General features: G+C 41.3%; 3 protein-coding genes across 6 annotated transcripts in view; 2 read left to right on the forward strand and 1 right to left on the reverse strand.

Moving 5' to 3' along the window:
* The window catches only part of LOC118411168 (nucleoside diphosphate kinase homolog 5-like), a 6,190-nt gene extending 4,501 nt beyond the window's left edge, over nucleotides 1-1,689 (reverse strand). The window contains exon 1 of the mRNA XM_035813234.1: nucleotides 1,503-1,689. Coding sequence (XP_035669127.1) covers nucleotides 1,503-1,528 — 26 coding nt within the window. The 5' untranslated portion in view covers nucleotides 1,529-1,689. The remainder of the gene's footprint in view (nucleotides 1-1,502) is intronic.
* A 614-nt stretch (nucleotides 1,690-2,303) lies between these two features.
* On the forward strand, nucleotides 2,304-18,012 carry LOC118411169. 4 transcript variants are annotated; one of them, XM_035813237.1, is made up of 9 exons: nucleotides 2,304-2,448; nucleotides 9,740-9,875; nucleotides 10,222-10,326; nucleotides 10,809-10,915; nucleotides 11,478-11,556; nucleotides 12,211-12,378; nucleotides 12,940-12,971; nucleotides 16,718-16,795; nucleotides 16,951-18,012. In XM_035813237.1, the coding sequence occupies exons 2-9, from the start codon at nucleotides 9,851-9,853 to the stop codon at nucleotides 16,990-16,992; spliced, it is 636 nt and encodes a 211-aa protein (XP_035669130.1). In that variant the 5' UTR covers nucleotides 2,304-2,448; nucleotides 9,740-9,850; the 3' UTR covers nucleotides 16,993-18,012. The 4 variants fall into 4 exon arrangements, with proteins under 4 accessions (XP_035669130.1, XP_035669129.1, XP_035669131.1 ...); XM_035813236.1 differs by having other exon boundaries at nucleotides 2,311-2,448; nucleotides 9,737-9,875; XM_035813238.1 differs by lacking the exon at nucleotides 2,304-2,448 and adding an exon at nucleotides 3,367-3,430 and having other exon boundaries at nucleotides 9,756-9,875.
* On the forward strand, nucleotides 3,422-7,539 carry LOC118411170. Its single transcript, XM_035813239.1, has 7 exons — nucleotides 3,422-3,548; nucleotides 4,153-4,260; nucleotides 4,767-4,873; nucleotides 5,420-5,498; nucleotides 6,135-6,302; nucleotides 6,813-6,916; nucleotides 7,284-7,539. The coding sequence occupies exons 1-7, from the start codon at nucleotides 3,524-3,526 to the stop codon at nucleotides 7,323-7,325; spliced, it is 633 nt and encodes a 210-aa protein (XP_035669132.1). The 5' UTR covers nucleotides 3,422-3,523; the 3' UTR covers nucleotides 7,326-7,539.
* Nucleotides 18,013-18,255: the final 243 nt, after the last annotated feature.

The raw sequence follows: 18,255 nt of genomic DNA on the forward strand, positions 1-18,255 counted from the left end.
AAAAAAGATGGCTAAATTATCAAAATAAACACCATAAACGTCACGTTTATGGTGTTTATTTTGATAATTTAGCCATCTTTTTTTTTTTACCCATTCTTTTGCGCTATCTCATAACAAGATTCGAAGTGACAAAAGTGGCATCACAATTCACAAGGCATTCATTCTTGTATGAAAGAAGCAATGAACAGATGTGTATTAAAAGTGATACTAGTGCGGTACACTGGTATCACTTGCCAAGCGGACAACTACATTCATGGATTCCATATTGGTGGCAGTCTACAACTATCCAAGTTTCACTTCTGCAACTATATTCATGGCCACCTTCCAAGCATGATTATTAGGTTACAACACAACATATTTGACCATCCCCGAAGAGGAAATTTTGCTTTCTGAAATCAGGCGAAAATCAATGGGCGCGTTGATGTCATCCAAAAAATTTACTTGCTGTGGCCTTAAGGTTTCCAAACCATACATAGATATTATGCATAGATGCAAATATTTTCACGCAACTTATTCCGTAGGCGAAAATTTAGTAAACAACTGACCACTAAAAAATGAAAAACACGACCGAGCTGAACCCTACGTGCCCCATATCTGCTTGGAGGACAAACAAAAGAACTATACGGCTTCATGTTGGAGATAGGTCTAGTCGTACAGATCTCAAACAAATCATGACAAATATACATGCGGGATGACAAACTCCTTGACAATGTTGCTCATTAGAGGTGCCGGGTAGGAACTCGTGGTCTAAACCACCTGTAAACGCTAGTAAGTATTTGAACGGCTTGGCTGCAAGTGGGCCCTAGCGACAAGATATATTCTTCAAAATAATTTAGAACACAACAGCTTGTTCCCACAACATTTCAGTGAGGTTGGCAACACTAAAATCCGCCGCTGGTGTATGAAGCCAGTACTTTTACAAGAGTTGTTGTACTTCACTGGCGTGCTACGAATTCATTCTCAGAACCGTGGTCGGCCCTATAATATAAGAGGAAAGTCACCTTTCATTAACAAGCTAAACACGCCATCACAAACGTATACATTTTATCAGTGTGATGAACTTAAGTGCTTGGCATCAACATCAAGTTGAAAACTAGGGTTCTAGGATCCGTGAAAATGATTATTAGGCACTTTAATGAATAATTATGACGCGTGTATATAGTTTTATGGGCTTATGGAGTTGAATAGTCTTATGAAAAGCATGCTTTCATCATATCTAAGTCGGGACGGCCTAGGGTTTGTTTGTTTAGATAAAATCTTCCTTGTTGCTAGTCTACCGTGAAAACTGCTTACTCTCCTCTCTATCATGATAGCCCAGATCTAACTCCTAACAAATACCAATGGGTCAGTTATCTAGTTGGCATGTACTTATAGTGTGCAAACTATGAATCGTTTTCTTTGGCTTTCCATTGGCTTTGTGTACATATAATTCAATCAAATCTGCACACAACGGCAATTTTACCCTTACCGACACTACACAAGGCCCACAACAAACTTCTTACCTTGTTATATTGCTCATTGTATCCATCTTGCCGGACTTGTTATGTGTGGGGACGTGTGTTTCCAACCAAACACTCCTATCCAAACTGGGATTTTGGCAACCAGTCTGGACGTTTATACAAGCCGGTAAGACAAGTTTTGGTCTCAAACAGGTGTTGTCTTGGAGACCATTGAGCGGCGGGGAACGAGGTGGTCGGGTAGGATTCACTACTGCAACGCCCTTAGCAGGAGGAAAGATGTCACTGTTCTGTATCAGGGTACCAACTGAAGCAAATATTTGAGCGAAATAGATCTTCCACCAGCTCAACACCCAAACTGCACAATTTACTATATTTTCTATTAACTTAAAAAGTGAGTGCGGATTAGTTTGTTTCCTAAACGTTGCAAAAACGGTAAAATACCATTCCTTCACTGTAATTCTGTAGCAGTAATCTTCCCTGCTATTAAGAAAGACCTATTGCCAGGAGGCAATGTTACTCACAGGCGACTCGGTTTACGTTTTCTATTCACGACGTTTAGTCAATAAGATTATTGAGTTACTGGTGACATTTTAGAAGGGACTCTATTGTTGCAAGCTTTATGGTGGCCATTCCTGTTTACCCTGTGGCTCAAATCAAAACATGATTGGACGGCTAACCTGGTCACTATTCTCTCCGAGGGTTGCATTCCCGGCACTGTAATATATTCTATCACCACCTGGTCTTCTAATCCTACCGGGTGGTTTTAACTCTTGAATTCAATTAATAGTAAAAGCTGGGAGGCGGGCCTCAGTGTGTACTGTCCGAGCTTATCATGAGGTTCGGCTCCGGGTAATGTGTTTTTGTTGGGGTTCTATCAGTTTGACGTGTTTTCTTCATGTCCACCGGCGACCAAATGGCCTCGAAGAAAACGGGGCAGCATAGAAAAGGCACGACAAGCGACAAACGACGAGCCCGAACTTCAGAGTAGGTGTGTTGGGGGACGGCCTAACGGGGCTATTCTCCAAGCAGAGGTTGGGTAGAGGGGTAGTGGCCGGTAATTTTACCGTATGATACTGGCCGGCTCGCCCTCCTGAGGGGAGAGTGCCGGTAAAAATCTAGTCTCTACAAGACTCCATAGGTCGCTAGAAAAACCCGATGATAGAAATGGAACAAACAGATGAGTAAGTCGGCCATAGAAGTACAGTCGGCTAGGGAACAGCGCGCGACCCCGGTCACTTCTAATAATCCCCCTTGACCCCGAACCTCTGCTTGAAAAATACGATGGGGTTTCCTCAAGGGCACATGGATGTTGGACCTGGTGCCGAACAGCTGACCTGTATGCGTCCCGGCAAAAGTATGGATTCCAGGTTACAAACGACTGGCCACTACTGGTTTGGTGCTAAAATGCAACAAATTACACGTATGGTCATCGCATGTAGTACGTGCAAGCATTATCAGCTTTCCTCCAACTGGCCTGGAAGTTTATACTTTATAAATTAATTTAATTCATGGTTAGCTCAACCTTAAATGTATAGTTATTGGCAAAGGTCAAGGTCTCGTAGGCCGACCTCGGTACGGCAGCAGGACGTCCGGTTTTCGTATCGTTTATCCTGGACTTGCTGCGGTCTTGTACGTTCATACAAGTAGATGTACATGTAACTGGACTCGGAACATCGTCCCAATCTTACATCGGATTCCTTCCCTTCGTCTACAGATCTTATCCAGAATTTTTTTACAACTCTCGAGTCCCTTGTCCTTAGATGCCCGGTGTCAAATTAAAGAGGTCGTGCAAAGCTGACATCATTCACTCAGCGATAACATGTGACAAAACTACTCTGTAAACTGAGCCACAATCACGCGACGCGCACAGGAGTGCTTGTATATATGTTAGTGCTTCAAGTGTAAACAAACGGTGACTCATTCCCTTTTTAACCACCTTGCTCATACTCAGCAGGACAAGACCCGGGCAGGTATAAAAACACCGTGTGGCCAAAGTGGTCAGATTTTCCTGCCAGTGACAGACCAGACCTATAACAGGCACGAGAGGGACACAACAGAGGAATATGCCGATCATTGTTGTAATCGCAGGTAAGAGTAGAGTTATATGTGGGAAGCGGAGGGAACAAGGTGGACAGTGAAAAACAACATCATTGTTCACATATATATACTACGTGACTTCGGAAGTTACATTCGGAGAGTGTTTTCTTTTACCATTCGTTCGTCTTTATGACTATACCGAATACTATGTATTTCAATATGTAGATAATAGTCATATCATGATTATAATTGACATATAGGATGAAAACGATCTTTGTATTGTATTGTTTATGCAATCTATTTCACATGGGAACATATCGCCCGTAGTACTGGCGTTTTAAATGTGAACCTGGGGGGAAGTCCCAGACATAAGCGATCAATATAAAAAAGACAAATGGAAAACAAATCATACTGAAATTATAAAACTAACATCATACTTTATAGGGTTGCTGTTGTTGTATTGCTCCATAACCAAGTAACCTTGTGTATCCAGTCCGTGGACTGGGGGCTCTATGGCAGTAGTTTGACCTGAGTTGACCCGGGCGGAGGAGAGATCCTGTAGCACCAAGAAAGCCCGACCAACCCACTAGTAGACTGGATATCAGGTTATGACCAAATTATTGTTTGTTTCCGTGTCTTATGTTATGGCCTGAAGCCTTACTTGTGGTGGTGTGTGCGGAGAATGTGGACGTCCCGCCCCGCTGTTGCTTCGCTAAGACATGGGAGGGCACGATGGCGACAGCGCAGACTGCCGGGTCGCAAGGTCAGTTCCATATGTATGGGTAATAATTAACAAAGTTCTTCGCACAAAATTAGCTTTTAATCACCTGCCAACGTGACCGCCTGTCACTTCCCTCTGGACACTACCGACTGGCTTTACTTCGTACTGTAGCTAGGTGTCGCTGCTTCAGTGTGAATAATGCGGGCCTAAACGTGACTGAGTTTGTGCCTCCCCTCATCACGTGCACGTTGAAGTGGATTTTCTTGATCCATACAACTGTATAATACGTCCTTGCGCGGTTGCTCTATTGCTTTTCAAAACTTGCTTTTGTTGAAGACATTGCGTACACTCTATGCAGTTACTATTAAGTCTCATGATGTGTTCAAAATCGCCATGCACGTTTCAAGCCAAAATAGATAATGATCAACAACAATTACACACAGACAAATTTCTGTGGTAACAATACATGTACCTCCAAACACATGTCAGAAATTCTAGCGCAAGCTAAATCATGCCATTTAAGCTTCTTTTTTCTACATGTGCGTTAGGTTCAATGACAACGTCCATGATGGTAATGTCCTACGATATCTCCATTAAGAAATTCGCCCTGCAAGAGATGAACAACAAGTTTAGGGTTGTTGCAGACTACAACAAGGTATTTTATGAATGAATGAATGAATGAATGAATGAATGAATGAATGAATGAATGAATGAATGAATGAATGAATGAATGAATGAATGAATGAATGAATGAATGAATGAATGAATGAATGAATGAATGAATGAATGAATGAATGAATGAATGAATGAAGAAATGACTGGCTGATCTGACTGAATGGGTGGATGGATGGATAGATGGATGAACTTGGCCCCGAGTACTGACTTATGACTGACTGACTGACTGAATGAATGGATGTTGTACGATCGTCGATTGATCTCGCAGATTGAGGGTATTGTTAGGATATGCTGTGCATCTGTCGTACAAAATTCAGCTGTCTTGTTACTGAACATTGTCAAGAATGAAATGGGGAAACCATCTATCGATTATTTTGTTCAATGATGTAAGGCGTACCGGGGAGGTGGTTATCAACCCTAGCCCGACGAGAGATTGGATGTGTAAACACAGGCTAATGACACTGTCTCTAGACTCTCTACCAATTGCAATAAAAGCATTCAATGTGCTATTTAATTACGCCGCCAGAGCACCCAGTACGTCATCACACCTGACGGGAAGTGCACAACTTCAAAGCTGCCGAGTGAGATGCTGACTTGCATTCCTGGTAAGGACCTGGTCGTACGGTCATCCTACAACCTTAGTGAGGGAATGATTCTTGTAACAGCCGTTAGTGTGTGTTATCTTCTTACGGAACAGGACTTCTTGGATTCAAAGCAGTACGGCGATCAACGATGAATGTGATCTCACCGTAAGTTAGCATACAGTGCAATTGAACTCAACATTATGAAAAGGTACTGAACATGAATAGCTTTTTGAGACTGTAGCTACAGGGTTGGTATCCACTGTTTCTAGTGCGCGGCATTCCTTCCACCGCCTTTTACTTCCCCAACCGAACCAATGTCACACCTTGGTGGACTGAGTGAAGTCATGCTATGTGCCTTTCCCAAGGGTACAATTGCAACGCCTTACGAACGTTATATTCCTGCTTTCCCTGATTATAACTTATAACCAGGGAAAGCAGGAATCGAACTTGACCTCTTGATCTCGTGTCCACTAGCTTAGCCACTTGGCACCACCACAATACTCTATTCACAGATACCAGGCTTGAAATTCATGAGGAGAAGAAATATATAGAAACTGATCTGTATTTAGACATTTGAAAAACGTTTACGATTATCATGTGACCTGTAAACAACCATATGGTGTGCTAGTACTTACAACGCATTCCTTCATGTTTCAGACACCGCCACGTTCATAGAGACAGTCGTGTACGGCGGGCCACACGGCATGGTGCTGGACAAGTGGGCATTGAAGTTAACGGAACCGGGGCCCTTAGATGTGTACCTGGCCGTCACTAGGGATACGTGCGTCTTCGTCAACGAAGTGATCATGGGTACGATAAGTGGAGGTACGTCAAGCCATGGTCGTTGCATCGTAGTTTGGTTGAAGCGTTTAGCTTCAGTCTGATTTGAATAAATGAGAGTACACGTGGTAACTGTCGCCAATACAAAGATATATGGTAAACAGTTGCCGGTTCTGTTCGAAATTTGTATCCTGAAGCATCAAGTATTAGAAACTTACGGTCACAAAAGCATCATGCATTGAATTAATTGGACATGTATACTGTACGTATCATTCACACACCAGTATACACACGCACCCACTTGTAATGTCTCACAGTAGAGATTCAAGGGCAATTGCTATAGGACAGATTGGAATCGGGACAAAGGACGATACTCAATTCTGCTGTACATTTAGTACAGTGCGATAGAATCTATTTTGCTTTGATTGCGATTGGGATCTGTCCTAGGACAATTTACAATTCTACTAATACGGATTGGTATCCATATATACTTGCCTTGAACGTAAGGTATACGTAATAGAATTGTCTTTTATTCACACAACTGGATATTTCCAGGACCGTTATGGCAAGCCATTGAGTTCTCCAACATCACTTACGCTATCAAGGACCCGTCTGTGTTTAACGTCCCCAGTCCGCCCTGTCCGGCTGATCAGGATCTGGTAGGTGTATTATTGTCAAGTATCAATGAAACAATTTTCATCATATCACCATCTTTCTCCGCTTCCTTGGTCATTTCCATGCACTACTCCATGTACTCATCTATCAAAGCCCTCAAAAGATTCAATGATAACTTCATTTCACAGATGCATAGTCACAATTGTATAAAGATACTCTACACGGTACATGGGTTAATTAATCCTTTGAGCACAATCATGTATTTCTGACTATTTGCGAATTTGGCTGAAATTAAGTACGAGGCTGTCTATAATCCATGTTAGTTCTTCCTGTTTCTATTCAGTGCATCTTTCATGAGCTGAGCACTGCCAGATACATGTTCATCATACATTTATCAAATCTTTTATATAGAACATGGTGACGGGGAAAACTTCATTCTTCATGGGTCTGTGAGTCAGAGGCGGCACGGCAAGACATGTACTCCATTCTGGATGTACTATGGAAGCATGCAGCATTGCGGTATTTCATGGTTGACAAAGTATGTGTATACCTGCTGGGAACATAGGCTAGTAGAAAATGCACCTAAAAGTTGTAAAAAGGTGGTCACTTGATATGAAGTGACGCTTGCTAGTTCTATTCTCAAATAAACACTTTATTAGGAACTTGATGAGAACGGCTCTGACTCTTGTTTTTATGTCAAGATAGGTCGAATTAGCTAATCTGTGCAAGTAGAGGCTGGTGGAAAATCGTTAGTTTTTTTCTATATGCCTAGTTTTTTTTCCGCAGCCCTCTCCGTACATTAGGGGATGCGGAAAGGAACGAGGCATATGGCAAGAAGGTAACAATTTCCCCCACCAACCCCTGCTTGTAGATGAGCAAATATATGATTAAAAAAAATGTTGTTTAGAGTCAACAAAATTGCCCATTATTTAAAAATATCAATAATTATACACATTGTGGCATTTACATGTACAACTTCATGACTAAATGACTACAGCAGATACATAAGTATAGAAGTTAACAATTGGCTCTCTAAATCCTGGACGTTGCGTTGTTACATTTACAATTCTATGTACATCTCCGACTACAACAGATACATAAATATAAAACTTTACAATTGGCTCTCGACTTCCTAGACACTTACATCACTTTGAAACGACTAACAATTATACCTTAATCATACTATAGCAGTCTATGTTTTACAGCATGGAACATGGGGTATACCGGTAAGCATTGCTAATGGCGGTGCAGAAAAGGTAATATTTGGCCTGTAGGATACACCTGTTCAATGTTTTATTGTTTTGAAGGTGGGACAAGTGACCATAAATAATGTCTTTGTTGGTGAGACCTACGGGATTCTGATTTTATTTTTTCCACCTGTCAGTGAACTCTTTCCAGAAAGTTTTGGGGGTGTGGCATTCCGCGAATAGATGTACTATTGTCTGCTTTTCTTCGCAATATGGGCATTGGTCAGAGTCTTTAATTTTTTCCTTTTTTAAATATGCATTGGTGGTCAAGAACCAGTGTATAATTTTGTACTGAAAGTACTGCATTTTGGATTCTTGTGAGCATATGTATGGTAGCATATAGACTTTTTTATGTCCTCCTCATCCTGTAAACATCGAATAATTTCATCTTGCGTTGAAGGTGGTTTCACTATTTTATTTACGAAGAGCTGATATAATTGTTTGCATTTGTAGCTGCGTGACGATCTGACATAGGATTTACTATTTAAGAGGTTTATTAACGCTCTTTTCCACCCGGGAGGAATTATTAATAAAGGAGTAAAGACCATAATATCTGAGGATGTCGGACGCATTGAATTCAAATCCGAATTCCCTCATAATAGCTTTTGGAGTTAGAATATTTCCCTCTTCATCAATAATGTCTTATACATTTCCTTCCAAAAAACAGATTTTCTTTCTTGTAATAATAAAATGTACTGATTATTCCATAAAAACTCTTGTTTAATTTCCATTGAAGTTTGAGGGCGATGTGAGTTCAATTCTTCCCAGGCTTCAAGTATCTTTATGTAAAAGGTAGGCATATTTCCAAGTTTCAGAGTTTTAATTGAAAAGTTGCCTTTAAAGATGAAAGCTCCTCCAAACTGGAGGAAGTGGGACTCTAACGCTTGTGTCGTGCAGATTCTCTCTACCCAGCTAGCTCGTAATGCCTTAACCATGCTAGCAAAATCCATCATTTTTAAATTCGGTGGTGTTGCAAGAACAGAGCAGTTGTAAATTAGTTTTGAAACAGCAAGGCACTTATATATGAGTATTCTCTCTATTAGAGTTAAGTTTCTTCCTGACCAAACTTTAAGTAGGTTATCCATTTTCGTGAAATTTCATCAAAATCTAGTTCTTCGCATTTTTCCTTGTCCTAAGTGTACACCTATACACTTAATTGGTTTGTCTGGCCAGTGAACATCAAGTGGTTTGTCTTTTCGTTCTTTATATTCTTATATCTTCATATATAAATGTAATACTAGTAAATGCGCGTCTGATCAGGACAACAGTCTGGTAGCAATAGGTTTATCATTGTCATAGTATCAATCTTTTCTATGGAGTTTGTAACAAAAGGGATATTGTACTTTGAATGTTACAAACCTCCACTTAATTGAGATCTTATCCAGAATTTTTTTTACACCTCTTGAGTTGAATTGAATTGTCCTTAGATGCCCGGTGTCAAATCAAAGAGGTCGTGGAAAGCTTACATCATTCAGTCCACGATAACATGTGACAAAACTACTCTGTAAACTGAGCCACGATCACGAGACACACGCATGCGTGTTTGTATCATGTTAGTGCTTCAAGTGTAAACAAACGGTGACTTATTCCCTTTTTGGGGTCGATGCTCATACTCAGCAGGACAAGATCCAGGCAGGTATAAAAACACCGTGTGGCCAAAGCTGGTCAGATTTTCCTGTGACAGACCAGACCTATAACGTTACGGGCACGAGAGGGACACAACAAGGGAATATGCGGATCACTGTTGTAATCGCAGGTAAGCGTAGTGGTAGGCATGAAGCAGAGGGAACAAGGTGGGCAGTGAAAAACAACAACATCATTGTTCACATGCGACGTGAGGAAGTTACATTCGGAGAGTGTTTTTTTTTTACCATTCGTACGTCTTTATGACTATATTGCTTGGATACTTATCTTCCAGTAAGTAGATAATATTCATATCATGATTATGAGTAGCAGTTTTACTACCGAACTACCATAGTTGACCCGGGCGGCGGAGAGATCCTGTAACACCGAAGGGAGCCCACTCAATCCACGATAGACTCGGGATATCAGGTTATGACCAAATTATTGTTTGTTTCCGTGTCTTATGTTATGTCCTGAAGCCTTACTTGTGGTGGTGTGTGCGGAGAATGTGGACGTCCCGCCCCGCTGTTGCTTCGCTAAGACATGGGAGGGCATGATGGTGACAGCGCAGACTGGGCCGCAAGGTCAGTTCCATAATGATTAACAAAGTTATTCGTACTAGCATTTAATCACCTGCCGACGTGACCGCCTGTCACTTCCCTCTGGACACTACCGACTGGCTTTACTTCGTACTGCAGCTAGGTGTCGCTGCTCCAGTATGAAGAAGAAGGTCCAAAACGTGACTGAGTTTGTACCTCCCCCCATCACGGTTCAATCGGCTGGAGTAGATTTCCCGATCCATACAACTGTATATATAGTCTTAGTCATACGCGGTTGTTGTATTGCTTTTCAGAACTCGCTTTTGTTGAAGCTATTGCGCACACTCTATGCTGTTACTAAGTCTCACGATATGTTCAAAATCGCCAGGCGCATGTTTCGAGCCAAAATAACTAATGATAAACAACAATTACACACAGACAAATTTCAGTGGTAACAGTACCTCTAACCACATGTCAGAAATTCTAGCCCATACTAAATCGTGTCCCTTTTTTTACACGTCCGTTAGGCTCAATGACAACGTCCACGATGGTTATGTCCTACGATATCTCTATCAAGAAAGTCGCTATGCAAGAGATCCACAACAAGTTTAGGGTTGTTGGAGACTACAACAAGGTATGATATGAATGAACGAATGAATGACGGAATACTGGCTGATCTGACTAAATGGATGGGTGGGTGGATTGATGGATAGATGGATACTGACGAATGAATGGCTGCACTGACTGACTTACTGACTGAATGGATGGATGTTGCACGATCGTCGTTTGATCGCAGATTGAGGGTATTGTTAGGATATGTTGTGCATCTGAAACAATCTATGATGTATAAAGGCAGTTAGCCTGACTATATCCCGACAGTTCCCCCCCCCCCCAGGTGGTTATCAGTTTTAATAATATAACTTTATTGCACAACAATTGTACAAGGTGCAAAGTATGGCATCTACATAACTACAGTTCTATAGCTTAACGTAAGGTTTATCTAACTAATACAGGAGTTGTAGTATGGGATAAGGTTTCTTACAATCGTTGGAGGCTTTTACAATCATTGAAGGAATTTCTAAATTCTACACATTCTTTGATATACTTTCAACCCTAGCCAGCGAGAGATTGTGTACAGGCTAAAAAGACACTATCTCTACCGATTGCAATAAAACTATTCAATGTGCTTAACTCAGATGACCCAGTACGTCATCACACCTGACGGGAAGTGCACAACTTTAAAGCAACCGAGTGAGATGCTGGGTTGCATTCCTGGTAAGGGCCCGGTCGTACCCGTGGGCGTACGATCGAAAACCTAAGTGAGAGCATTCTTAATGATCCTGTAAGCAGCTTTTAGTGTGTCAAAAAATTCAGCTATACCCTAACGAAACATGCTGTCTTAGCTTCAACGCCGTACGGCCGGCGGCTTACGACTTCGGAATGTGTATGATCTGACCGTAAGTTGGCATACAGTGCGATTGAAGTCAACATTCTGAAAAGGTACTGAACATGAATAGCTTTTTGAGACTGTAGCTACAGGGTTGGTATCCACTGTATCTAGTGCGCGGTATTCCTGCCACCGCCTTTTACTTCCCCAACCGAACCAATTTCACCCCTTCGTGGAGTGAGTAAAGTCATGCTTTTGAGTAAAGTGCCTTTCCCAATGATACAATTGCAACGTCTTACGAACATTATAACCAGCTGGAAAAGCAGGAATCGAACTTGTGACCTCTTGGTCTCGTGTCCACTAGCCTATCCGCATGGCACCACCGCAATATTCTATTCACAGTTCACACATATATAAAAGACTTGAAATTCATAAGAGAAGAAATAAAAATGATCTGTATTTAGGCATTTAAAATGTTTTAGATTATCATGCCAACAAGTAGACGACGTGCTAGTACTTAAACACTTTCCTTTATGTTTCAGACAACGCCACGTTCATAGAGACAGTTGTGTACGGCGGGCCACACGGCATGGTGCTGGACAAGTGGGCGCTGAAGATAATGGGACTGGAGCCCTTAGATGTGTACCTGGCCGTCACCAGAGACACGTGCGTCGTCGTGAACGAGGTGATCATGGGTACGATAAGTTCAGGTATGTTAGCCTTGTTCGTTGCATCGTAGTTTGGTCGAAGAGTTAAGCTTCAGTCTGATTTGACTAAATGAGGATACACGTGGTAACTGTCGCCAAGACAAATTTAAAGATATATGGTAAACATTTCCGGGTTCTTTTCGAACTTCGTATCAAGCGTTAGAAACTTAGCATCAAGTGTTAGAAACTTACGGTCACACAAGCGTCAGGTATTGAATTAATTGGACATGTATTTCGTACATATCATTCACACACCAGTATACACACGCAGACACAGATACACGCACGCACACGCTGCACACACGCACACACTTGTAATGTCTCACAGTAGAGACTGGGCTTCAGGACAATTGCTATAGGACAGATTGGAATCGGGACAAAGGACAATACTCAATTCTGCTATACATTAGTACAGTGCGATAGAATCTATTTTGCTTTGATTGCGATCTGTCCTAGGACAATTTACAATTCTACTAATACGGATTGGTATTCATATATACTTGCCTTGAACGTAAGGTATACGTAATAGAATTGTCTTTTACTCACTCCACTGCATATTTCCAGGACCGTTATGGCAAGCCATTGAGTTCTCCAACATCACTTACGCAAGGACCCGTCTGTGTTTAACGTGCCCAGTCCGCCCTGTCCGGCTGAGCAGGATCTGGTAGGTGTATTATTGTCAAGTATCAATACAATGAACAGATCGCTTACAGAGCTAGAGACTAGTCTGTTAACTGTCATCATATCACCATCTTCCTCCGCTTTCTTGGTCATTTCCATGCACCACTCATCTATCAAAGCCGTCAAATAATTCAATGATAATTTCATTGCAGAAAAATTGTACAAGGCGCAAAGTATGACATCTACAGTTGCATACCTACAATTCTATAAAGCTAATCTCCATGATACATGAGTTAAGTAATCCTTTGAACACAATCATGTATTATTTCTGACTATTTGCGAATTTGGTTGAAAGTAAGTATGTCACTTCTTTCTGTTTCTATTCAGTGCATCGTTCATGAGCTGAGCACTAGCAGACAGCCATTTCCGTGAATGATTTTTTGGCAAGGCATTATTCTTACTTCTGAGCTTACATGACATTTATCAATTATTTTATAGAACATGGTGACGGGGAAAACTTCGTTCTTCGTGGGTCTGTGAGTCAGAGGTGGCACCACAAGGAAGTAACTCAATCATACATGATGTTTGAAAGCATGCGGTAATGCGGAATTTTAATGTTGCCAAAGTATGTATACTTGCTGGGAATATAGGTAGTAGAGGAATGCACCTAAAAGTTGTAAAATGTGGTCACTTGGTTTGAAATGATGCGTTAGTTCTATTCTCAAATAAACGCTTTACTAGGAACTTGAAGAGTATGGCTGTGATTCTTGTTTTCATGTCAAGATAGGTCGAATTAGCTAATCTGTGCAAGCAGAGGTTGGTGGAAAATTTTTTACCTTCTTTCATAAGCTTCGTTTTCTTTCCGCACCCCCTTCCGTACATATGTTTGGTGGTGCGGAAAGGAAACGAGGCATATGACAAAAAGGTAATAATTTTCCCCACCATCCTCTGCTTGCAGATGAGCAAATATATAAATGTAATACTAGTACAGTAAATGCGTGCCGTAACAGCAGTTCCAAAACATAAACGTACGATGCCAGCCGTCCCCTCTCCAATCTGATTGAAGACAGCAGGACCAGAGCCGCAGACAGCACGGTGCAAAAAAGGGTCACTCCAGAGTCCAGCCCCAGATCACCTGTTCCGAGTAGAAAAACAGGTTCTGGGCATAGCTGATTCCACTCTGGCGACACTTGCCAAAGGTGTGAATGCGACATATAGGCAACATGCGAATCTTCGTTGCATTAGCAGGTAAGGCTTTGAGGTGGTTTTCTCTCAAATCCATTCACTCTCACCAAGGAGCTTTTATCTTGCTCTCACTGTGGGTTCAGGTCTAGGAAGGTGGAAGAGTAGACATTTCAGCAAATAAAGATTACACTCTAGGTCTGATACGCTCTGATAAGCCTGGTGTATTTCTTCCCAACGCTACGAATGATAACCATTTCAGTGGTTTCCCTTACCAATTGGGAGGCTGCTGTACGAGTATGGAAGACGCAAACGGCGATGGCGATCCTGAATAATACTAGTCTCTTAAGCTGTCGTTTTCCCAACGCTACGAATCTGACTACGAATGGTTGAAGAGTATTTGGTTTAATATGTCTGATCAGATTTATAGCTCGTAATTCCATAGTTGTGTAACCAAACACGTTACCCAGGGTACATGGGACGTATTTTTACCTACGTAAAAAAAACGGAGGCATTGGTTTTCGGTTTGTTTGCTTGTTTTGATGTGTGTTCGAGTTTGTTCCTAACTGCATGGGTCCAAGTTTGTTCCCGGAATGAGTTTTAAGTTAAGACTGGGAGGTACGGAGGTTGGAATGATCTGCATCCGAATTTCTAAAAATAATGCAGAATGTAAACATTGGTTCATGGCCAAAAAATAATGAACAGAGCAGTAATGTTTGAAATGGACATGTTTGTGTTATCTTTTGTCAAGAAATTCACTCTATGTGTGTAGCCATACTGTTGGTGATATGTGCAGACATCCCGCCCCGCTGCTGTTTCCCTAAGGTATGGGAGGGCATGATGGCGACTGTTCAGATCGACTCGTCAGGTAAGCCAGGCTTAATTACCCTGTTCTCATTTTTCTGTTTCAGTACCACACGTTAGGCACAACAAGCTTGTTTTGTTTGAATTCTTGTCAATACCTATACATTAGATAACCAAACTCGTAGAAATGTTGAACCTCATAAAAGGTTAACAATGGTGATGTTTCATGTGAACACGAATACGCTTGGCAAAAAAACAATAGGACAGCATCACTTGAATATGACATTAACATCATCGTTATTAAGCTCGGGATCTCATCGTTATTAAAGGTGATTTAGAAATCATGCAGAAAAGCCGAAAATCGTGAAATTGACAGTGATCACGCTAAGAAAAGCCTTGTTGTGATTTTTTTTGCAGGCATGAAGTCTTCTCTTATGTCAGCCTCGTACGATTTCTCTGTGGACAGATTCGCCCTGCAGGACGTTGATATGAAGTACAGGATTCACTAAGACTTCACTAAGGTATGGAAGCTAGCTCAGTATAACATGCGGCAGTATGGCATGTACAGCATATAAAGAGATAAAATGAAGTGATAGAAAGAAGGAAGAAAGAAAGAAAGAAAGAAAGAAGGAAGGAAAGAAAGAAGTAATAAAGAATGAGAGGGGATGGGAGGAAGGAAGAGGAAGGAGCGAGGGAGGAAGAAAAATAAGGAAGGAATGTATAAAGGAAAAATGAGGTAGGGAAGGACAGGGTGTCAATATCCGTAGAGTATTGTGCGAATGCAATTACATCTGTACGAATATGATCAATTCACTACTTGTGTTGTATTAGATGATCCAGTACGCCATCACATCTGAGGGGCTGTGTACTGCTTCAAAAGTGCCGAATAAGGAACTGAACTGCATTCCGGGTAGGTGGGGGAATTTTGTTGTGCCTGGTTATCGCAGGTAGAGGTGACAGTTGACAAAGCTCTTATCCATTGAAAGAATCTTGAGGAAAAAAGTGAGTATGACCCCACAATGTTTTAAGATCATTTGGCCCTTCTGCATCAAAATTTTCACCGTTACATGTAATGCTAACAGAATAACGAATTGTATGGAAAAGATCGAATCTTTTTCACTTTCTGTGTTCTGTTGTATTTCAGTCACACTTTTATACGTTTTGTATGATATTCCCAGTGTGAAAGTGAAGGATATACATATCCTATTTAGGTCGCAGTGAGAGCGCATCGCATCGCATTTGAAAGGGGGGCTAAACACTCCGTTGTGTACATTTGTTATCCAGTGACCAAAGCATGTTGTTCATGTTCCAGCTAACGCCACGTTTGTGGGCTCTGTTGTGTACGGCGGTCCGGGCGGCATGGTGCTGGACAAGTGGAGTTATAAAGTACACTACCCACCCGTCACCGCGGTCATCACCGTCACTAGGGACACCTGTGTCTACGTCAGCGAAGTGGGCTCGGGGACATTCTCCGGAAGTACGTTCCAGATATTGTTAAACTAACACTTAAATGGAGTTACACGACCCTATACCTCCACTAAAACTCTTATCTCAATCGCTATGTGTACACTTGTGTCGAATTGGTACAATTATGTCAAATAATGTCCTCAACCAAAGTTACAAGTGACAGAAAAACTAAACACATCTCCTCAACTATCTACATACATGTGTGTGTTAGTTATGCCTTGTTTCCTTACTCCCAGCACCGTTCTATCGGTCCGATGAGTTCTCCAACATCACTTACGCGATCAAGGACCCGTCTGTGTTTAACGTGCCCAGTCCGCCCTGTCCGGCTGAGCAGGACAACAATCTGGTAGGTTATCATGATCATAGTATCAAGTTTTGAATTTGTAACAAAAGGGATATTGTACTTTGATATTACAAAAACATGCGAAATTTTGAGATATTTCAGATTCTGCACAATACACCACCATCAAAAACAACAATAACATCTGCCTTGTTTCATAGGTCATGGCAAAAGGACAGACATCACTCTTGACATTTGCTTGATGGGTTTCTGATAAAGAGGATGCGGCGGAAATGTGAGTCACGTGCCAGTCACGCACGTGCCAGTCACGCGCTCTCATCGTGGATAAGCGCTCTCATCGTGGATAAGTGTTCACTTCTCCATCACCATCATCATTCTTCCCTCTGTAGATGTATCCTCTGATCACCAGGGCTCTAACTAACGACTCAGATCACAGCAGCCCGCTCTGTGTGTTGGCGCCACGCGTCTTCGTCTCTAAAAATTGATGAATACTACATCTCAGACATGTAACGTTACTCAAAAGCACGGCGACTAGATTGATACTAGGCTCAGATAATCAAATGTTTCCAAACTCCCGTAGTTTCTTTTTAATCTCAAGATGCAAAAACTTAGACCAAACATCTTTTTGTCAAATGTTGGAAACGTATCTTCTTCGATAACATAAAAATTGTAATGATTATGGTGTTTCTTTCGTAAAGAGATATTACAGACAACAGTTTCACAGAACAATGTCTGAATGGCGTTGTGTTAAGTTTGATTGTCAATTAGAAGTTATACAGTAACAGATAATCTATACAGAGTAATGACTAAATTTCATAATGGTGACACATTATTTCTTCTGAGATATTGTTAAAATTCTTAGATATGTCTTCTACACGTCGGGTATACATTGAATTCAATGATCCCCTAAAACCATTCCATTTATATATTAAAATCAATTAGTTGTTGATTATTACGTTACCATGGAATATCTTATTCACTAACGTATTATACTTCAAATATCTATATAAAACTAATAAACAACTCACACAGATGAAACAAAGTTTTGCAGACGTTCATACAATGTATGTATGTACCCTTTAAAACAGGTCTTGAAATTCGGTGGAAATTTGAAACTACGAATTCGAACATTTGAGTTGTTAGGTACATGCCTTTTCAATCCAATCCTTTTACAACGTCTCATGACAATTCAGCATCTTAGAAGCCATCGATGCAGTACGTCAATATAACTTGAGAAATGCATGCAAATGAATATACATTTTGCATATTCAATTATCATTGGGGGGGGGGGGGGCGACTACTATATCTTCTTTGCCAGGGGCTGAATTGCGAGAACATTAGTTGAAGGGCTAAGTCGGAAGTGTCCGGAGCAAGCGGCTGCCATTCGTTGCTCAGGTGACCTCAATTGAACGATAACCCTGAGTGATGAAATTTGTACAGTACCTTCCCAAAATCGGGGCATTGGGGTTAGGGGTTTGAACCCAGAACCTCTTGATTTTGGGTCA

Source organism: Branchiostoma floridae, chromosome 3 (genome assembly GCF_000003815.2).
Source record: "Branchiostoma floridae strain S238N-H82 chromosome 3, Bfl_VNyyK, whole genome shotgun sequence".
NCBI lineage: Eukaryota > Metazoa > Chordata > Leptocardii > Amphioxiformes > Branchiostomatidae > Branchiostoma > Branchiostoma floridae.